The sequence below is a fragment of the Ixodes scapularis genome, unplaced genomic scaffold (assembly GCF_016920785.2).
Source record: "Ixodes scapularis isolate PalLabHiFi unplaced genomic scaffold, ASM1692078v2 PGA_scaffold9__187_contigs__length_104089568, whole genome shotgun sequence".
Lineage (NCBI taxonomy): Eukaryota > Metazoa > Arthropoda > Arachnida > Ixodida > Ixodidae > Ixodes > Ixodes scapularis.
In genome coordinates, this window is record NW_024609884.1 from 94,172,400 (window position 1) to 94,195,727 (window position 23,328).

The 23,328-nt window shown below is 45.2% G+C and overlaps 1 protein-coding gene across 1 annotated transcript in view; it reads left to right on the plus strand.

The window, feature by feature from the left end:
* Positions 1 to 23,328, plus strand: part of LOC121833669 (actin-interacting protein 1-like) — a 71,193-nt gene that overhangs the window by 23,025 nt on the left and 24,840 nt on the right. Inside the window, exon 9 of the mRNA XM_042287096.1 lies at positions 21,680 to 21,821. Coding sequence (XP_042143030.1) covers positions 21,680 to 21,821 — 142 coding nt within the window. The remainder of the gene's footprint in view (positions 1 to 21,679; positions 21,822 to 23,328) is intronic.

Genomic DNA, 23,328 nt, shown 5'->3' on the forward strand with positions numbered 1-23,328 from the left:
TTCAGGCAAACGACGAGACAGAAATGCTCGCTTCGTGGTATGCGACGTCAGAGCTTCAATGTCCCCAACGACGTACGATGCGTCTCGAGGCAATAACAATGATATTCAATTGTTTTCTCGGATACAAAATTTGACCGGACAATCCCGGTCAAATTTTGTACGGGAAAAGTAGCAATTTTCAAAGGATCTGTGCAAACACTTTTATTTTCCTAACTAGTGTATGGGCACATCAAGATGTGGCCAATTAGTTGTTCTTTCAAAAGAAACAGAGGTTGGTGTAATCTGGGAAAAGGATGTTAAAATTTTAATTCCATGTATGTGCAGAAGGCGTATAAACGCCGAAACTTCTACAGCTATGTCAAATCAAACGGCAAATAAGAAAAATTCCAAATATATAAAATGTGCCCAACACCCACGGCTATTACTTCTGAAAGTTAGCGTCCTCTAACTGCCATTGTCTATTTTTGGTTCGTCGGAGAGTTGGCCTCCGTAACACGTGTACTTTTCAACGAAGGAATGCTTATATTGGTGAAACACACATAGCACACCTCACATCCACAGCAGAATGCGTTCCTTGTGTTCTACCTTGAGAACTTTGGCGAGCGGAAAATGGGTTACTCGCTTTATGTGCCGCGTCGGGTTTTCACTGCGTCGGCACACGTTCGTCGCTCGCTCTTTCAAGAAGTGCGGGATTTCAAATGTGCTCGACGGCATTGAAGACTACTGCCTTTGGGAGGAGGCATCGGACAAGGAGTCTGATGGACGTGATGACAGTGATTAAGGTTCAATGATGACATGTGGCCCATGTTTTCTCAGGAACATGGGCCACATGTCGTCTTTCGTCGCTAGACACCGATTTGCACAGAGGAGGCGGCAGTCAAAAATCACCGAATGGATCGGTTCCCCCACCAGTGGTGTGTGAAACATTATTTTTTTCTTTTGGCATGGTAAGCCAAATAAATGTCCCTTTTTAAGTATTTCTTCATTGTAGGCCTTTTCATTCTGTGTTTATTGGTCAACAGCAATGTAGACATGCCCAGCATGATAATTAGTGCACTTCTGTTAAGGCGAACATCTGATAAGTCAAATTTTCAAGGTCTCTTTGTGTTCGTCTTAAAGGGAGTCTACTGTACATGTGATGCAAAAGAGTAAGAAATATTAAGTGAACTTTAACTCTGATGCAGTGATGGGCAAATGATGTCACAGTTCCATAAAATAGTAAAAAAAAAAAGAAGAAAAAAAAAAAGACGCATAAAAAAAATTGTTTTTCAGTAGGAGTCGAACCTAGAACTTTGGATAGATTGGTGCCGAAAGTAGACGCGCGTGACTACTCAGCCATAAATGCAGCTATGTTTATGTTGATTGACAGTTGGGCATAGTGCTATTTAGCTCATATAACCCTTGTCCGTTGGCATTTTTGAAAACATTTTTGGTTAGCATGATGTTTTTCCAGCCATAACCTTATTCGCGTGCCTCTCATCTACATAAATTCTTTTTGTTTAGCGTATGTTTCAATCTATTTCGCCCTTTCTCTGCAACTGGAATTGAAGATTTGTAATGAAAATGAGTACGGACAAACTAGGTAAATGGGACGTTGTTTGGCGATAGTCCCAAGCCGCGGCTCAGTGGTACAAAACAGTTCCCCAAACTTGTCACCAAATCGTAGCCCTTGTCTGACGACGCGGACGGATGATAGTGGTGTGGCGCTACTCTGTCGCTTTGGCAGCTTTTCGTGCTCAGCTGTATAACTCGAAAGCGCCAACGGGAGAGTGCGCAACCAGTATAGTGAGAGTCACAAGAGCGCACGTGTGCACCGTGAAAAGTTTACAGGAGGATATTCGTAACTATACAGCTACCTAAAAAGTGACTATTCGATAAAGACGTTAACATCCAAAAGGTGTTTCGATAAAGAAGTTAGCATTCAAGGGAGGGTGATAATTTCTTGTGTATTGAAAGAAATCTTGTCCTATTATATTTTAATCATTCAGACTTGATTTAGGCAGCATTTGTTGCCGATTACTGGCAAGAATTGGGAATTTAGCCCAATTTAATAACCCAACCTACCAACTTTGTCAGGGCATGGGTAAGGTGAAGAAAAAAAAGATCCTGATCAAAATGATCCCGTACAAAATGGTCCCGTACAGAATGGTCCCAGACAGAATTTCACACCAAAATTAATCTTGGAGGCTATGGTCGGATTAGGCCCTCTTTCCTACGTGTCGTGTGATTTTGTCCTGCATGTGGCTACTACCACCAGTAATAAACATTCATAGCAATGCCACAAACCACCCATTGGCCCTGTTAGCTCTCTCGTGATGCGCTCAACTGGTACGCGCGCTCGTGTTGCGAGCTTTAAAGGGATGCTGAACCGAAATCTGGATTCTACAAAACAAACGGCAAAAGCGTGCAATGGGATGCTACAAACACCAAAACATCACTCGTACAGCGATATCTCGAACGGGTGACCATTTTAAAAAAAAAAAAAAAAGGAGGCGCATTTGACAGAAATGTTTACATCATGTTGCTCCAAGAAGGAGAGGGAACAGCCTCGCGTCTTCACCGCCTTGAGGGTGCGAAGCAAACGGGAGGAAACGAGATATCTCTACGTCATGCGTCTCGTCGGCCTGGTTCAATTTCGACCTCTTTTTCCAAAAATACGGCTGTCCATTCGAGATATCTCCTTACACGTACAAGATGACGAATGCCATGATGTCACACTTTGATGCTGCGAATCAACCAGCCGGAGCTGTTGATGCTGGGCATCAACCGCTCCGGTTGGTTGATGTGCTGGTTGGCTGATTGCCGATATTGTCTAAATGTTCAGACAAGGTCGTCGATGTTAGAAACTAAGAGTCATTAGAAAACTTTGCAAAATAGTAGGATTTTCGATTGCAGCTACTTTGATAAGACAGAACCAGGATCTAGTACTGATAAGATCACTCTATTATCATGTCTGTCACATGCCTTCGTTTCGTAGCTGCAGAGTACCATGGCACTTGCACTGCCGCTTGCGTCAACCTTCACCGCCTCTCACCAGAGTGCGCGCGTCGAGCTTCACCACTTCGCATCGGAGTGCGAGGAGCAACGGCTGACCTGGGGGTGCGCCTGACTTAGTGCGATCGGCATGCAAATTATGGTCGGCATTTTTACAGGTCGACCTTCTTTGTCCTAATTGTGAGTTAATCTCTAACTAAAAAAATGAAAAAAAAAATTAGCAGAGAAAGGGAGAGAAGAAATTACGGGTCTATATATGTTTGAATAAACATGGTTGTCACTGTATTTCCCGTGCAGCTGTCGATCGAAAGAGCAGCGAACTTTGACGTAACTCGAGTTCCTACGCCGCTAAAGAGGAGTGTTACCTTTAAGGCGGGACACTACCTGGGCATGTCTACTCACTCTATCGGCGTGAAATTCGCAGGTGGTGTTTGTAGCCAAATAGAAGGAGGGCATGCAAAGTTTCAGCCCTGTGAACCAATTTTATGAGGTTCTATACCCCCAGAACGAACTAAAGCATAGCTTTGCATGGAATCTGCTCAGTGAATCTATCGTTGAGAAATGGTGTTGATCACCACATATTTTTCTGGTGTAATGCATACTGGAATACTTGTTGCCGATTACTCTGAAGAAAAACTTAAAAAAATATGCAATTTAAAAAAAGAAGTGAATCTTTTTTTTTGCATTTGCCAAGTTTTGCAAATTACATTTTGCACAATAAAGGAACATGAAAATGCAAAATCTAAGTTCATAGTAACCGGCTCTGTAAAATTGCGGCATATAATCTGCAAATATTAAGTTTCTCGTTAGTTTCATACTGAAACGAGTTTTATAAAGGTGGGATCTTCTGCCTAAAAGCTGAACTGAGAAACATGCGTTTAAATTTCAAGTCCACTTTTTTTACTTCGGCTTCTTTCCTCAAAAGAATTATCTCTGGTTTCTTCATGTGACCTAGAACTCTCCAGCTCCATATGTTGGTCCTTCTTCTTCGATTCTCTTCTGCTCATTTGCGATGGCTTCGAGCCTGCGACATTTCTGGGCAGTCTTGAAGGTGTCCATTGCCTTCACCTTGGCCTTCAGGACCTTCTGCTGGGTTGCTTTCCTGGGGTGCTCCTCGTGGTGGCTTCCGGGGCAGATGCCCATCTTCTTGAGGATCCTCTCAAAGCCCTTAGGCCCCAAGTTGTATTCAAAAACAGCCATGGCCAGAGCAGTTTCCACTGTCCTCAGCGGTGCGAATTCTGTTGCGGGGCATCTTTTCCAGATGAGCGTGTTGAATGACTCATTCGCGTCCTGAGTCTTCATTCTACAGCACCTTTGAAGCAGGCTCCGATTGGACAGCCGGTTGTAGATGGGGACCAGCTCCTTTGCAATGTCCCTCGTGAAGGCTCGGAGATGGGGGCGTGGCACAGAGGGTTTCCCAGCAGCAACCAGCACGTTGTGGCGGTTCTAGTTGCACCACGAGTCTTCTCCGCTAGGGCAAGTGACATGCCGCGGTGCTTCATCAGTAGAGTATGAGTGCGAGAGACTTGCGTGCACACCTTTCTGCATCTTGGTGACGTCAGGAGCGTCGCCTTTCAGAGCAGTTGCATAATAGTTTGTTAGCTTTCTCATCATGACGTTAGTCAACTTCCCCTTCCTTCCAAGGCCTTTTTTGCTTTTCAACTTTTCCATGCTACTGTGTATCCTCTTGGCCACGTGGTTGACACAGTCTTCCTTCAGGATGTCCTTGTCACAGACGCCAAGACCAGCAACGTGCGTGTATGCCTTGCTGTCACCATCACTTAGCATGGTGACATGCTGCAGCTTGTGGAGCTCCAAAGATCTGCTGAAGATAACTCCTGCAGCCGCAAACTCCATAGCGTTTGACAATCCTCTGAAGTTCTTTTGACAAACATCTTTACGAGACTCCATCCAGGCCTGGTAGCCTTCTGCGTCCTCCTTTGGGCCCAGGTTGCCGTGACAGTATTTGCTGCGAACGGAGAAGTCAAGCACCAAACCGATTGTCACTTCATTGACTGTGCCAACCCCGAAGTTAGACGTGTGGCCACGCTTCTTCCAGGTACCGTCATAACTGACGCAGACGTCGAGCAAGTCATCTGCGTTGTTGACACGGTCTTCTCCATCCTCGGACACCTGAGCTCCTTTCACTGCGGCCGCTGCCTCCTGCATCTTGTCGCGCGCTGCTGCCATGGACGCTTCGTGCACCTTCTCTGCAGTGTTCTGATATGTTTTTAAATGCATCGCCAATGGAGCATTCATGCCCCCGAAAAGGTTCTTCAGGTTTGTGAAGCTGATGCTACAGTCCTTTCCGACGACACAAAGGCGTGCGGGAAGCTCGCTCTGCTGGGTCTCTCCGACGGCTGCCGACTGGGGAGTCGTCACTATGTCCCCCCAAGCTCCGCACATGACAAAAAAACTCAAGATTGGCTCCAACGCCACTTTCATTCTAGTCCAGTTCATTTCCATAACAATTGACAGCAAGGCGCCCACCAGTGTTTTCACGGCAGACACATCCACGAAATGATACCCGTAGAGCGCCACATAGCGAACGTCGTCAGCTGGCTTTGGCAATTCGGCAGGTCGGTCCAAAAGCGTGATCTTCCGCTCAAAGGTTGTCAACTCATCTGCTTCCTTAGACGCTGAACCACTTTTGGGATGCGGCGGAGAAGAAAAGGCCTCCGGAGACAGTGACGGGCGCAACGGTTCGGGCGACGTCGCCAATGGGGCCGCGTCAGGAGCTGTAGAACGCCAGCCACCCGCTGTGCCTCTCGATTTTGTGAAATGAGAACGCTTACCGAAGCTTCCGCACCTTAGGCTTTACTCGGCGTCATTTTTGGAACGAGAAAAAAGATAAGATTGAAGCGAGATGTAGCGGATTCGACGATAAAACGTGGCTTGAAGCAGGAACCGCCTCAAAAGATAACACGTGATGGCTAAAAACCAATCGTGGCTCTAGTTTCGGTTCTTCGAGCAATAGGAAGACGAGTTCTGTCAATTTCCCTATTTTTGCGATGGGGTTCTTCCGGTGCACGCATACCCTCGACCCGTGTTTACTGTTTTACTAAAATGTCCGAGAAACGACCTTTCCAACGAGGGTATGAATGCCACGCTAGGCTTCACGGGCGCAATGCGGTACCGTACTGAAGATCGGAAAAATAATGCTTTCCTTACGTCTTTTGCGAGCGTCTCGCACCTTAGAGCACCACGGAGGCATTGAAAATGTTTATTTTTTCGGTAATTACGGCGCAAAAGTTTACCAAATTTTGCCACATTGCTCATTAATAGTTAGAGGTGCCAAAAGTGCAGCATTTAAAAAACTCATTTTTTTCCGAAAATTGGGCATGTTAGCACAAGTGTAGACTTTTATCATATTTTCGGGTGGTGGTTTTTGCAGTCTATGATAGTAGTCTTGAGTTTGGTAAATGCGTTAAACTTGCGGGATGCATTTTTATTGGTAGATGTGTTAGCTGATATACTGATTCTTGCTGGCATTTTAGAGAAAATATATTTCTAGGCTAAACAAACTAACGAGTGTAAAATTGGGAGGGGGAGAGGATTTATCCCAGTTTTAAGTGTTGCAATATGATTCTCTTTCTAACCATTTTTTAAGACCCATTTTAAATGAAACGTACTCTGACTAGAGCTTTACTTAAGAAGGCTGTGTTCCTTTTATGCCCTCTCTATTATCTCAAACGAAAATAAGTAATATCATAAAGTATCAAAGAGGAACCCTCAATCACTATCATAAATGAGCTCATTTAGAGATGCAATCCCTTTTTCATTCTCAAGTGACGTCCTAACAGATGTTGGCGCCTGCTCCAAAAGCATCAGTGGCTGCTCCAAACCGATATTTTGCCTGCTACAAAACATGCTACAAAAGGTCGAATGTCGCTTGCATCACTGTCCCGGTGAATGAATATAACTGTTTGATGCAGAGCTTCCCAGGAAGCTAACCCAATGGTGATTTTTGAAATTCTGCTTCAGTATCCCTTTATAAAGTTTTTCCAAAGTCTTCCTAGCATCTTGGGGTGCTCCCCTTAACCACAATCTTTTCAGCAGCTCTCAAGTTCGATGTGGTTGGTTCTGATGGGAGACAGTTCTGTGCAGTATTTTTGACAGTGTTGGAGAAAAGACTTGTTTATAGTTGCGAGAAATTCCAAGTGTACTGAAAATGCCCTACTAAGGTGGTAAGTGCTGTGTGCCCATCATTCATGAAGGCTTCTTGTTTGAATTTCTTTTAAGGCTTCCAGTGGTTTAGAGCCCCAAATTGTTGGTGTCTACTTGAGTAGGCATTGCACTTTGTTGTCCTCCGAAGGCATTACTTGGAATAAGTGTTGCAGTCAACAGAGCTCTTGAGGGTGGCGACTTAAGTACATAGCTGCGATGCTGGAAATGAGGTCACAAGGTTGTTTCCTTCTGGGCAACTTCTTAGGGCCGCAATTTCAAGACATTGCGGCCCTAAGACGCTTCGTCTTAGGGCCGCTTCGTCTTAGGGCCACAATGTCTTAGGGCCGCAATGTCTTAGGGCCGCAATGTCTTAGGGCCGCAATGTCCTAGGGCCGCAATGTCCTAAGGCCGCAATGTCTTAGGGCCGCAATGTCTTAGGGCCGCAATGTCTTAGGGCCGCAATGTCTTAGGGCCGCAATGTCTTAGGGCCGTTTTAGGGCCGCAGTCAACTTGATAATGAGTGGCTAAAAGTGGAACACTGGCACCCCAAAAAGGCTACCGTAAAGTACCGGGGGAGCGCCCAGCCCACTTTCACCGAAAACGGGGGTAATGCAGACATGGGCGCTTAACGTATCATTTGCAGTATTCCCAAGTTTTGGAAATGTTAATAGTGGGCACTTGGACCAGGTGGGTGCTTTTGCGGTATTTTACGGTAGCTTATTTTTTTGTGCTAAGCACTAGGTGCTAAGCACTATCTAAACACGACCCCAACTTTTTCTTTTTTGCTGCATAGTTGCATATTTGTTTAGAAAAATGGAACAGTCAGACCGAAACATCAGGGGCCCGAAACTCCTCAAACACAAAGGTGGAGCCGAAAGATTGCGGAGCGTGGTGTTTGGACGCTTGCGACAAAAGGGCAAACTCATCCTCGTGACAGTCTAGTCGGTGCGCTCCGTGAACTTCGGCCCTAACTTTGTGTTTGACGAGTTTAGAGCCCCAGAAGACAAGTACAGGGCACTGTGATGCCAGAGTTTTCGGGATTAATCTATGTATTTTTGGTGTTTTAATAGTCATAAATATTACATTTCTTAGGCTCTATTACTTAAAGAGACAATGAAGACAATTTTATTTAATTTTTTATAATGGTGTTTTTATGCTTCTTGGGAACATAACATGCTGCCCAATTTTTCGTAGACATTTGTGACGCATATTTCTGTGTTTACGAAAGAAGTAAAGAAACCAAAACCGAACAATCTCCATTCTCGTTTCTGGGCCTCCGAAATTGGAGGTGACGTAGGTAGTGACGTCAAGTGTGAATACTCGGTATCGATAGTATTTAGGAGATCGAGACTCTGGTTACCGCGTTGGGTTATAGCAGCGCAGTGGCGCGGTTGTTTCGTCGAATCTGTCAACATGGAAGGCAATGCCGCTCTCGCGAGCGAGTTTGAGCTTCCGTTCAGTGACCCAACACAAACGGAATGGGATTATGTGTGTGGCGGCCTCACCCGAGGGAGACTGCCCAGTCAGTAACGAGCGGACCGCACGCCGAAGTGCCCATAGTTGCTCGTTGGCCATTTCGCGTCCAGCGTAGCAAAGAAAAAAACAATTATGCTGCTTTATTTAGGGTTTAGTAATCATTTCCGGTCCGATTTATACTTTTCATGGTTATTCAAGCGAAAATTGGAACAAAATCGTGAACCAAAACGTGACCGAGGGCATGTCTTTCGTTTCGACCAATCGCTGACGCGTCTCTTGTGAAGTCGTGCTTCTTGGCCCCGCATCGGTCACGTGAGCTCCACTTCTCCTGGCTTTTCCCGCAACTCTCGGGCGTCGCCCCAGTCGATCCCGGTACGATTATTACCGCTACTGTTTAATTGATTTGCGCAGCACACAAGCGCCAGTTTCAGCTCTAATTTGGGCAATGTGGCCTGAGACGTGCCTGGAGCCCAGTTCAATCGCCAAAGGGATGTCCTAAATCGCCTTCATTGTCCCTTTAAGAATATGTGCCTTATGTGGCCTACAACTCAGAAAATATTTTGCGCTCTGTCGTCGTCGTGCCTTATCATTAAAAAGAGTGAGAGCAGATTCACTGTCACTCAGAAAAAACTAAGAAATTTTGAACCAGAAATTGTTTTTTCTTATATTTGGGCCCTGATAGGTCGTAATCGCCAAAAAGATGTTCGAAATTGCCTTCATTGTCCCTTTAAGAAGGAGCGGTACCTCTATTTATTCGTCCGTTTCAGCCACCAGATGTTGCGCGGCTCGCGACGTGGTTGAATGCACAACTTCTAGATGGCGCCAGTATCAAAGTGTGAAAAGGCCCACGTTATCCGCTGCGTGAAATAGATCCTGAAATGTGTCGTGTTCTCCCGGCGGAAGAAGTTTCTTCCTCCTCCACGCGCGCTTGGTATGTCTGCGGTCAGTCAGCTCAGTGTGCGTAGCATCGGACGTCAGTGATAATACGCGCGGTGGCCAAGTCCGGCCTCTGCGCTGTGTGATGCAGTGGGTGGCGCTCGTTTCTGTTCGGAGGTAGGAATAAAAATGTCGGTCCCTTTTTTTACGACACTCGTTTCTATAGCTTGGTTTTTTTGTTTGTTTGTTTTTTATCTCAAGTGACCTACAGTACCGCCTCTTCGAAATTGTCCTTTGCGGCGAGCGATTGAGAGTCAGGTTAGCATTTTATTTTGGTCAGCACTGCATGTTCAATGAAGACCTCTAGCAGCGATGTAAATATGTATTGCTCCCCAAAGTGTGTCCAAGGTGCGCAGTGACAATGGACCTTTTTCTAGAAGCTTTTGCGCATGTGTACACTCCCGCTGTCGCCATTTTCGCAAGACGCTGGGACGTGGTGCCCTGCAAAAATGGCGACCGCAACATTGTCAGCATTGATCTTCACGTGTGTTTAGTATATTTTGATGTTTCATTTATTTGTATACGTAGTATGGGGTAAAAAAAGCACTGAAAACTGATATAACGGCACGATGCCAATGTGTTTTGACGGGCGGAGGCATGTTGGGCAGCTCTTCTATTGTAGTTCGCAGGCAACTCCCCAGACGGCGCTCGTTACTCGAAAAAGGTCCATTGGAAATAATATTGAAGGCGCGCGACCGTCGGTTGGTAAAATAGTGCGTTCGATTCACTTATTCAGTCTAATCATTTTTGCCAACGTCTTTTATCTATAGAAAGTACAGATAAGATGCAAGCGAGCTGGTGAACTTTCAACATTGGAAGAACCCGAGACGTAGGACAAAAAGAGAAGAAAAAAGGGGACAACAGAGACACAGGTCTGTGTTGTCCCCTTTTTTCTTTTCTTTTTGTCCTACGTCTCGGGTTCTACAATGTTGTCTTTTATCTGTTTCGACAAATCACATGGTCGACTCTTGATAGCTAGATTCGACGTACGGAGTGTCCGGGCTTTAAAAAAATTTGCTTCGTTTATGTGAATGAATAACTGTTTTCTCTTCTCTGTGCTCGGTGCTATGCAAAAATCGCTTGGATGTTATGGTAGCGTAGTGTGGCGGCGTTTTGCGCGCTGACTCGCCATTGCATTCGCTGTGCACAATATGTGTTCAGATGGAATGTTTCAAATCATATTTCCGATCGATATGATGGATTTACTTTGCTACAGTGTTAATTATGTTTTCCTGATTTAAACTGGTCCCTCCCTGATCTAAGCTAAGTTCAAATTCGCCGGTGCAGCCAGACTTAGCATCCTAACAGCCGTAATGCGCAGAAAGAAATTAGTACCATGAAAGAAAAACAAAAGGATACGAGACGGCTCGGTGTAATAGAAGTAATGAGTGTACGAATGATGCCATCGTACGCTTTTTTCTTGTTGAACACTCCGCATCGCTGGGAAACGCTCAAGGTACCAGTGAAGACAACGAGCTGGCGTGAAATTTCGGAAAACGAGCGTCACTTTCATTATGCGCTTTCATTTCGATATGGCGCAAATTGCGCGCGAAATAGTAACAGGTAATGCAACAAAATGTAGATGTTAGGTCTGGAACACCACCAGACTCAGCCGTGTTCGGAGCATCTCTCGCGAGTCAATACCTCAAAGGTATTGCGCGTCGAACTGTACGTGTGAGATATCCATTTCAGAGAAACCTTAATTTCGCAAAACTGTTGTGTGTTAGATTATGCATCGTGTTAATCAGCTATGACTATACCAAATCTCAATAGTTGCGCGCAGTGCTTGGAAGCCACGAGCGAAAAAATAAATGAGTTGATTTTGCAGGACAATCGCGACGTGGAGACCCATAAAATCGAGTCCCGATAAGAAGAGAGCTCCGCCTTCCCCTTCTCTTCAAGGGCTTGGGTTATGCTCTCAACCCTGCACCTTTGGTAACACTGCGCACACCTAAAATCGCCTCCTTCCCTGAAAAACATGGTGGCCCGCGAAAGCGAGCGACATGTCACGGGAACGAAGGAGAGGTGCTCCGGACTTCGAAAACGCTCCTGATCGCAAAAACCACGTTTTTTTTCTTTCTTTTTTTTTTATCGAAACAGTTTCTTTTCTTTTCTTTTTGTTTTTCGTCCCCATCAGCGCAAACATTACCATAAACAAAACAAAAAAAATAATAGTGGGCATACAACGACAACGCACCCACTGGGATCCGAGTCAAGGCAAGAACAACTAACTACTAAAAGGAAAAAAAAAAAATCGTGTTTTCGTACATAGACAGAACGCATCCATCCAGAGAAATGAATCCCGCGCTTGTTCTGACAGTCTCGTTGTGCGCCTGTCAAAAGCCACAAAGGAGGAAGACAATCAGCGCCTACACCAACTCCCTCTCCCTTAAAAAAAAAAAAAAAGAAAAGAATGGTTTTTTGTCGCCAAAGCAATGACCTTGGAAGGGTGTGCGATTGTAGCACGTTTGTCCCGCGTCAGTTCCCCTATCTCAAATGCCACGGTCCGTTTCTCCCAAATACCCCTCTTATCCTCCCGAGTATCAACTCTGCAGTGATTATGAATCGTTCCGATGCTTTTTAACGTTGCAAAACTGTTGGACGAATATTTGCACACAAGTATGCACTGTTTGTTCGCAGAACTATCTACTGCGCTAAAATTCAAAAGTGCTGTGTTAGGTTCGGGAACTTGTGTAGGTTTAGCTCATTGTTGAAACATTCTTATTCGCTCAATGAACTCCCCAAAACTTGTAAATATTAGAATGAACTTTCCATAGAACGATAGTAGTTGTCGGGGTTCCAGGCGATTGGACAGGTCGCAATTATTGGTTCTAAAAAATTCCATTTCATAATCACAATCGTATCATCAAGGGTACGCCATTTCCTCATCACTTCTTCTACGAACAGAGTTGCTGTATTCGTAGCACACGTAGACGGAAATGGTTGCAACTGTGCCCAAATAATATCTTCTTTGGGCAGGTACTGCGCAGCTATTACACACAATGCCTCTAACATAAACATGCTGCTCCACATGTGTATTCACAAGATGCAATACATCGTTCTCCCAACTTCGTTGAAATGGGCATGAAAGCGCGTAACCGTCACTTGGTTGAAGTTCCACTTAGAGGTGAAGTGTTTACCGTAAGAAAATCGTTAAATATTTATTTTTTTCCGTTCCACTACAAAACTGGGTTCACCTCAAAAATATTTTTTTCCCATGCAGTCTCCACAGCGTTCTTAGGTCGGTACTTTTGTGTTAGAAAACATCACATAATGTGCGAGAAAAAACTATGATCGATGCTGCATAGCCTCTTTTTTGTGGACATTTAAAAAAAAGTAGTTGGCTTCCCTTCGCACTGCATGTTTTAGCATGGAAGTTCCTATTTAATTATGATGTCTTCACTTTCTTAAAAATATACAGTTATTTAAATTACCGAATTACAAAAACGTCGAAATTGCATAATTGCTTTTCGTTGGGACGCCATGACGACACTTGCGTTCGCTCGTGCTTTTCGCTAGCATTTCTACGATGAATCACCAGGACCGCGACAGGCAACAGCATGACACTGCGGCTTCTGTGACGTCATTTTTTGCCACTGCGGGACCACTTTTAATGTATGGGCGGGGTAGGACGCTAAACGCGCCAGTTGGAAACGCGCTCCAGGTGCCATAGAACTGCTCCTAAAAGTAGCTGTCACGTGCTTTGCTCTGCGACTGTGATTTCCTCACAGCAGCTCTAACTGAGGTTTGCCAAATTACGGTGAAACGCAGTATAGACAAAACAGACCGGAAACGAGCTGCCAGCATACGATAGTCAAACTCCAACAAAAAGGATTAGTTTCTCCCCAAGCTGGACGACATTTATCGGGCATCTTTAGAGCTGCGACGCCCAAAATCACGCATACTCAATAAGATTTTTTTTCTCGCGCGTTTGTGATTTTTACAACGCCCTGAAAGCAAAAAAAAAAAAAATATGTATGGTGAAGTCACTCCGAAGGGGTACCGATAACTGCGAGCCACGAACATGAAGGATTCGCTAACAGCCGTCAGTAGTGCGAACGGTAGATCGTCACGCAAACATACTCTCACAAACTGCAAATATTTATTTGGCTTGGCAACTAGAGTATACTAACGGCACGTGATTATTATTATTACAAGACACCATTTCTCGGTTCTTCGAGACCATTTCCCTAGTCTACAACGGCCGCGGCTGCATGCCCTCGCCCTCTGAGGCTGCGTGGGCGAGGGCAAAAAGCCATGCCCTCGATAGACCACAGAGCTACGTTGTGTCGTCTGCTGCTGTACCGCCAACAGAAGAGCGATAGCTCTGTGTTCCACATTTGCGTGTTGCGGTACGACTCTGTACGTTTGTCCTGGAGGAAGGTAAGAATATAGGCTAGTAAGAATATAGGCTAGCAAAAACAAACGGAAATATACTCCTTTCGACTGAAAGGTTTCCGAAATAGTGGCTAGACATTGGAAAAGCATATGTTACAAAACTTGGTTTGTGAAGTGACATTATTTTTTCGAGGAAGAAATCACCTGCTCACCACTGAGACGACGAAATCGTCACTATTTATTGCGTCAGGTGTATTTGCGCTCATGAAGAAAAATCTGAACACATCCTTCTCCCAACGGCCTATGTCGAATAACAAACACTTTTTAAACATGTATGCACAAATAACTCATTTATTGCTACACTTGTATGTGCACGTGAACTAAACGACGTCAAACCGCATTTGTGAATAGATCTTGATGTCTATACAAACTACAGTCGAACCTCGATATAACGAACTTCAATGTAACGAAATCCTCGATTTAACGAAGTATTTTATTTTTCATAATTTCTTGCCCATAGACCCCATGTATTTTTAGTCCCTATATAACGAAGTCTATTTTGCTGCTATTTCAATATAACGAAGCGCCATTGCCATAGAAGGCAATAAATAAATCAACTCTAAAAAACAACTTCGCAAAAAAATTGTGGTTAAAAAAAAAATTATGCGCAAACGCGAGCGCTTGATAGGTTACTTCACGGGGACAGGCCTTCCAACGTTCCTAGGCTGCCCGAGGATGCGGCGCCGGTAGCGCCGGCGAGGCACGCGGCACGGATTCCGCGAGGCTGGCCAGAAAATGCCGAGCAAAAAGTTAACACGGCATAACAGCATCACCACTGACATTCACTGATCATCATAGTCCACTGTACCGCGGGTAGCGCGGGAGCCAACTTCAGCAGGGGAGCGACGTGATGGCGCGACCGCGTGACCGCACGGGCAGTGCCATCTAGGAGAAGACCGAAAAGACCGATTATCGTCTTGCGAGCGTGATGTAAAGCAAAGGCGCAAGCACACTGTGGGCGATAGGGGGCAAGTAAACTGTGCGGTCAAGAGTGCTGTGTAGGTTGGAAACATTGGCACCGCCTAAACTAAACAGCTTTATTTTTTAACCGGGCGGTTCACTTACGTGCTTGCTGCCATAAGGAAACGTAAAGTTCTTTCTTTGGATGAGAAAGCAAACGTTTTGGACGCCATCCTGAAGAAACTGCCGAGATTACGAGCACTCGGGAAGTGCTCGACGCAATGGACGTACTAAGGAGGTACACGGCATCGCATGGGCAGCAAGATGCCGTGCAAGCGCTCTGGGCGCTCGAACGCCGTATGACGCCGCCGACGCCGCTGCTACTGTCGGACAAGGCGCAAGCAAAACTCGCGGACTACTTTGCCCCTAAATAAATGTCATTTTCGGTGAGTTTTCATACCCGTAAAATGTTTCGGAATTTTTTTTTTTTTCGCATGCTAAAGCCAAATTTCGATTTAGCGAAATTTCAATGTAACGAAGTAAATTGCGAATTTTACCGACTTCGTTACATCGAGGTTCAACTGTACATCATACTTTTTTAGGGCTTCATTGAACGATAACTTCAACAATAGTTAATGGAACACGATAGCTCGTTCTCACCGAAAACCTCAACATGCGAAGCTTCTACAGACGGTCGCTTGTGAGTATTCTCAACGTGGGACTTCAGAAGCTTTCGCTTGCCATTGGCGACGTGCGCGACCGAAAGCGTCGCTGTGGTCGGCCTTGCACGATTGGCCAAACGCTGACCTGACGTCAAAAAAGGATTTATCATCGACGGAAATAAGAGGAATGAAAGAACTTTAATTTTGACGGTGTTGGCAGTGTTCCTTTGAGAGCGCAATCATTTCAAGCTTCCACCATGCTATTTACAAACACCATGGAACTTGTTGTTTACAAGGTAATGACGTCACAAGGGGGAACCGTAGGAGGGCGGCACTAAAACATCTCGCCGCTAATAGGGAGCTTGCTTTCGACAACAGCACTGCACGGGCCCGAAGCTTTCGCTTGCTATAGTTAGCTTGCTTTCGACTACAGCACTGCACAGGCCCGGGAAGCGCGGAGCGCGCTGCTGTGGGGAGAGGTTGAGTTACAAGATGATGTGTTACTTGATCACGTAAGATGGCGCGTCACGTGATCATGTAAGATGACATGTCACGTGATCACGGAAGGTGACGCGTCACGTAATCACGTAAGATGACGTCATTTCCTGTAACGAGATCACGTAAGATGACGTCATTACCTGTAACGAGATCACGTAAGATTACGTTTTCGTGTCAGGTTATTACGTAGGATTACATGATTTAGTGTTACGTGACACGAAGGGGGTAAGGAAGAACTAACGCTCACGCACAATCACGTGGCAACGTTTGTGTCACGGGATCACGTAAGATGACGTCAGTTCGTATCAGGTGATGACGTTTTCGTGTCACGATATCACGTAGGATTGCATGATTTCGTGTTACGTGACACGAAGGGGGTAAGGAAGAACTAACGCTCACGTATTTCCATCGGATGAATCCCCACTGATCGCTCCACTCCTTTTTTTTTTTCGTTTTTGGTTTGTTTTTGATTTTGCTTACGCGGTTGGGAGCGTTGAAGGCTGGTTCACGCATTTTCGTTTGACTGCGACTGCAACCACTTGCGCCGGCTTACAACCAGAGGTTGCTGTGGCTACAGTTGCGTTGAGCATAGAAATACCTATACTTGAAAGGCACAGGTCGTACTCGAGCGGAACTGAATGCAACTGTGTGAACCAGCCTATAGAGTTTGTTTTGCATTTTATTGTGGTGCAGCACTACACGCTGACTCAAGATTTCGGGCAGCGACGTAAACATGTGTTGGTCCCCAAAGTGTGTCCAAGTGGCACAGTGGCGTTTTATTGAGAAATCGTATTGAAGGGGTGCAAACGTTAGCTGGGAGATACCCGTGTTAGACTCACTTTCTATTCTAATCATTTTAGAAATGACTTATTTGTTTCAACACATGACATGGTGGACTCGTAAGCTTAGGTGGACTGAAACCTCAGACTGTACGGTCTTTAGATTACTTGCTTCGTGCAAATAATTAAATAACTGTTGTGTCTTTTTTTATTTGACGATGTAACAACCGTAATGTGAAAAGAAACGTGAACGAGGAAAGATTAGGATACGAGGTGCCACGATGTTAGGAAGTAATGAATATACGACGGATGCCATCATACATTTTTCACTTTTGGACGTTTTACAAGTTGAACGTCGCGTTTATATGCGGTTGAAAATAATATAACATAGATAAAGCTTCTCCATCTATTGAAGGAGCTTTTTCAGAACTGATGCTCCCACTTTGTTTGTGGTATTTGACGAGCTCAGTGGTTTTACAGAGCCGGGCGGGAGAGAAAACGAAGACTTTGCATTGATGGCTCTTACGAGCGTCGCGGTGGTCTACATCTAACCCCCCCCCCCCCCCCCCCCCCCATAGAGATCATAAAATAATATAGAGGAAAAGGCCCAGCATATTTTTATGCTTTGCAGTTGCCTCGAAATGGCAATACACGGAAGCAGACATCGTCGGTCCCGGTGAGACAAAATAGCAAGTTTTCTCTGTCATAAACGCAAAAGCTGGTAAAACGTCATTTGCAATGACAATATTTAGTGTCCTGTTGCTTTATTTCCGCAGAAACAACCGGTGAAAGTCATTGTATCAGAAACAACTCGCGCTGACGAACAGTTGAACAAAGGCAAAGCGTAGATGCAAAGCGAGCGCGCTTCGCCTCGTTCTGTATTTCGGAACCGACGATGTCAGTATCCGCATTGAATTCCCCACTCTCCGCTGCTGTCTGCCCCGCTGACCTCGAACTAGACGTGGTAACCGAAGTCACATTTTTCCCTCACTGCATGGCAGCCTTTCAAATGCATCACGGCTGGAGAACTGCGGTGGGTTGCTAACTCCACAGAACAAATCTATTTACTATATAAAAACATAAATCTCGGGACGCACTGCAATATCCTAAGTCATTACCCACCCAATTTTTGGGTCTCTGCTCTCAGCTAACGTTCAAAATCGAGAGTGAAGTCGCACCTATCGCCATAACAACCATAACGCGCAGAAAGAAATATGAACGAGGAAAGGATAAAATACGAGGTACCATGGTGTTGTGAAAGTAACGAATGTACAAATTATATTATGGAATATTTTTGTGTTGCCGCAAGAGAGCGGTTCCTTGTGCTTCGCTGCGGTTATTTGACGAGGTCGGCGGTCCTATGAGGCCACATATATAAAAGAGGTAGAAATTTTCTTACGACTCTTGTTACGAAAGAGGTTGGGTGTGTCACTCAAGTCTAAACAAAAACGTTCAAGAGTTCCTTCTTTTTTTTTTTCTCCCCGTTTTCAGAACAACTAGGCACGTGACCCCAAGGATTAATAGGCCACTTTACTAAGCGAAGCTATGGAATGTTGAGGGTGCTTCGTTTTCTGTTAGGCACACAGAAACTCCCCACTTTGAACTTCTTTGTGCTAATTTCGGGAAACCGATAATTCGCAGTGCGAACAAAAACGACTTATCGGGGTGCCCACAACATCGCTTTTGACCGCGTTGTAGATTATCATTTGCGTGGGCCAGAGTTTGAAAGGAATCGCGATCGTGGAGGCGTTTGCTGTGCGTCGCTGCAAACATAACATATGCACCACCTTCATGAGCGTATCTCGAAAAGAGGTTGATTTTCAACGCCCAGAACGTTTGGCCGCCGTTTCCTCTGTGTGACGTTACCAGTCAGCTTTGGAGATGGCGAGATTTAGCAGGCCGTTTTTCTCCTCCGTATCGGTATCCCCAAAGAACGCATCCCAACTGAGCATGCACGCCTCCAGTCTTTACTGCATAGTTCAAGGTCTCGTGGCGGATGACGCAGATCTAAACTGGCGCTTAGCGGGTTGCAGAAACGATCTGCTGAAATTCCCTATTCTCCTCACTCTATTCTTCCGAACTACCTTTCCCTTCCCGGCCCTTTCATTCTCCCTTCTTTCTTGCCCTCGTCCAGCTTGCCTTGCAAAAATATGTTTCGAAGTAAATAAATACTGTTGCAGTTCAGGGTTGCCTTCTGGCGCTTTGGCCTTTTAGCAACTTCATTATCCGGTGTTCAGCGTTTCGATGTTTGTTATTTTGATAATGCGAAGTTTTGAATTCAACAAATCGCCTCTATTCACCAAGAAAAAAAAAAAACGCATAATTTTCAGGACAAACTTTATTATTCCGAGTTGATAAACATCCGCCGGTGACGAAAATACTAAATAGGTTACAACCGAAAAACTCAGGCGATTCGAAATACTCTATTCGGCCTGGGTAAAACGAAAACACACCAGTCGGTGACTGTTCCCGCCCTAGCGACGGCTAGTTTCTTCGAAACGCCTCCTCTGTAGAAGTTTGTGGAACATTTTATCTCGTCAATCCTCTATCCTTCCAGTGCCTATTCATAGGTCGGTGTGGTTCTTGGAAGACAACGCCAACAACATTAGTGTCGCCCGGAACCACTGACCTTAGAAACGTGCCTCTTCGCTTGGGGAACTGAGATGCGTTGATTGTTATTTGTTTCTTTTGCTTACTACAGACCATTCAAAAACTCGCCTTCTGGGTGCCACCAACTTCGTCTACTGGGCTGTGAAGCACGTTCGAGCGTGTGTAATAGCTCTCTAGGCCAAAATATTGTACACTGATTATGCATTCACAGCTCAATGACTTAGGCATTTTTCGTCGGGATAGATGCTCCCACGAGAAGAGCGTATGAGATATGTGGATAGAACTGGAAATTTGAAATGTTCTTATCCAATCGCATTTTTCTTTCTCGGCTATCAACGCTTTTTAGCGTCATCACGAGACGTTCAACCATAATACACTGTTGTTTAAAAAAATAAGCACCGAAAAACATGCACCGATTTTTGCTCAAAAATAAACACCGGAAAAGCATACCCTAATCATTACCCATGTCACCTTTTTGGGAAATACTTGAATTTCCAGAAGAACAGCGAGTTATCACCCTCCCCTTGGAATACCCTGACTACGGAGCAGGCGACCCGTTTTTCCCCGCGTTAGATTGCAGTGACCACGAACCGTACGGAGGTCACAGGACGTCCATGAAAAATATAAAGGAGGCAAATAACGATCTACTCCGTGCACGCTTCATCCCCGACTTCCACGACCCCAAAACCGAAGGACTTTGTGTGAAAGATAACAATAAAATAAAACTTTGCTTAAAAAAAATAAATAAATAAAAGAAAGAAAAGTACAAACAAGCACAACGCATTGACGAGCCGCGAGGTTGTGGAACACCTCGCGGTCCGCTTGTTACAGGACTGTTGTCTTCGACCCATAGCTCCAAGGCGAATTTACCACGAGCGAAAACACGGAGACCTATCCACCGAGAACCAGGAAAGCGAGACACGCACACTGACGCCTCAACGTGCACAATGAAACAGGATACGGGCGCGGAACACGGCCGCAGAACACCTTACGGCGAGCCTCGCATGGTCTCGGCTTGAGGACCACCTTCGCTCCTCTCGCTAACAAAACCATCCGGGCTAGAACACGATGGCTCGATCTCACCAGGAACCTCAACGTGCGAAGCTTCCACACACTGTCGCTTACGAATATTCTCAATCAGGGACTTCTTTCGCTTGCCGTAGGAAGCCTGCTTTCGACCCATGACGCCAGAGGCAAAACGCAACACTTCCGAACGGCAAAAATTCAAACGCACCAAGCGCCGCAGCGTTGAACTGAACCGCGTTCGCTGTCGCTCGAACGAAAGATCGCGTATGAATAGAAAAAAATATGTGCACCGAACTACACAAACTACGGACAGAGACCGCCATCTAGCGGGAGAAGAACAAAATGCAAAACACACAAATTTTGTTTGTTTTCTTTTCCGAAAGAAACTCGTTTTCGGAAATATCGCTGTAGTTCCGAAACGGATTAACCTACACTAATTATTTTGATACCAATCGATTCCTTATTAAATTTTAGAGGCACTTGCACGAACACAACTGTTTTCTAAAAATTGGTAGATTATGTAAAACGTCATTAAACCCAAAAGTGTCAAAACTCCCGTTTTGAGTCGATTTCACGGTTTAAAAATATATATTTGTACTAAATACTGAGAGGTATGATCTGCGCCAATGAAACAATTAATGGCCAATTCGTCTGGGCCCGCATTGCACCGGTGCAGTGCGGTTCGTGGTACACGGAAGGCTAGAGGGGAGAGGGGAGCTTCCTTTTCTCCCCGCCAGTCTTTCATGTACTAAAGTGGAAAGAGTTTACTGCACTGGACGGGTGCGGTGCGGGCCCAGACGAATTGGCCATTTGTATTAATCTCTTTATCGTAAAAGTTTCAAGCAAATACAAAGAGCGGTTCTCATGTAGGAATTTTTAGAAAACGTCAAAAATCTACATGTATTCTTTATGGCGCTTGGAGGTGCTATGCCCTCTTAATTTAAGAATATGTGCCTTGTGTGGCCTAAAACTTAGAAAACATTTTGCGCTCTATGTCGTTGTCGTGTCTTATCATTAAAACGAGTGAGAGCAGATTCACTGTCACTCAGAAAAAACTAACAAATTTTGAACCAGAAATTGTTTTTTCTTATATTTGGGTCCTGATAGGTCGTGTTTCAGCATAAATTTCATAAAAATGCTTTGTTAGCGTCCCTTTCGTGTTAAGAGAGTTAGCAGAAGTCTGCGTGAAACATTGTCCTTGATTTCCACCGTTGCTTTCTCTTCTGCTTCCAGGGAGTTCGTGATGGGGACAGATATTCTGGATCAGCAAGTGAGCTGCCTCTGGCAAGGCAGCCACTTGTTGTCAGTCTCGCTGTCTGGTTTCATCAACTATCTGGACGTCAACAATCCAGAGAAGCCTCTCCGAGTCCTCAAGGTCTCTAACCTCCTCGAGTTTTTTTCATGCGGGAAAAATGGCGTTCGCATTTTGAACGACTGGCTATAGTTTTCGTTCCAAACGGTGCACTTGAGCAAGTGCTCGAAGAGAAGTGAACGGAGGGCGCGATGCGTCATGGGATATCCGGCGCAAACAAAAACAGAAAAGAGATTCCCCGCATTCGTGACGTAGCAAGGCTGGCGTGGTTATGAGCTTTGCCCTTGGCGGCGTTGTCAGCGTTGTGGTGGTGTCAATAGCGTCAGCGCGTTACAACCGAGCCGTTCAAAGTACCCGTGGGGTGACGAGCGTGTGGCTGGCCCAAGGAGCATGTAGCCTCCACAGCGCTGTAAGCTTAGGGCTGAACGGGGTGAGGAAAGCAACTTTTGTTCGAGTTTTGAGCGACGGGCTAATCTTCTAGGGGGAGAACGGCTGTTTCCAGTTGCACGAACGAGGGTCCGAGAAAGAGGGGAGTCCTTCCTTTCCGTCTTCTTGGACCGTTTGGTACAATGCGCGATTTGTGAGTTGAGCTAGGAGGAAAGCTAAGAAGGAAACTGTTGAAATTCCGAAGGGCGGCGCTGCTCCGAAGGAATCTGCTACGTCACGACTACGTGGCAAGTTCCCCAACGTTGCTAGATTACCTCCCAAATAGGCTCCGCATGCATCCACCAGGTACACATTGACAGATTGTTTATTTAGCTTTAAAATTAGTTTTCTTGTGCCTTTCATCGGAAGACTGGTGTTTTTGAGGTTAGGGGGCAACATGCAACACATTCAAGCTAGAAAATGAGCCCTGGAATTTCGTTTCCCTGCCCCTTTAACAATGCAAGACATAGGCCATATCAATATTTACGACAAAGGAGTAACGGCAGAACACGTGGTGATGGCCTGCTGTTCTAGTGGTCCGAAGACAGTCTGAAGTCTGACAACACGTCTGCAGTAACTGTGCACCATTCTTCGCAGCGCTTTATAACTATGTCCAACTTATTATAAGGTGCGACCTATGTAGTACCAAGTTTTTTTTGTGGAAACTGCTTTTTATAGGGGGTGTGAATTAAACAATGCTGTATAGATCGAAAAATATGGTACTAGTTGCAATAGCCTCAGATTTGTGAGCTAATCGTGCTACAGCAAGGAAGTGCAGAGTGCCTTTATAACAAAGTTTGCGGGACTGGCGAAATTTTTCATAGTACAGGTAACTTAGTTCTAGTAGTTTAGCGCGAAAAATCTATCGCGCGAAACCGAATTTGTGCTATCGCATATTGATGTACCTGTACGACTTTTGATGGGATTTAGGAAACAGTATAGCGCCAAATATAGTATGAGCGACATAAGAAACGAGGTTTCGTATGTTGACAATGGAGTTATCAAAAGGGGGAACGGCGGATGAGTTTACTAGTGCATCGCTGCTTGGAGCACGTGGGGCACTGCAGAATCGAGGCATCTTGGGCTCGCTAAACACTTCTTTTTTTTTCTTTTTTTTTTTTCCCTGAGTGAAAATTGTATTTGC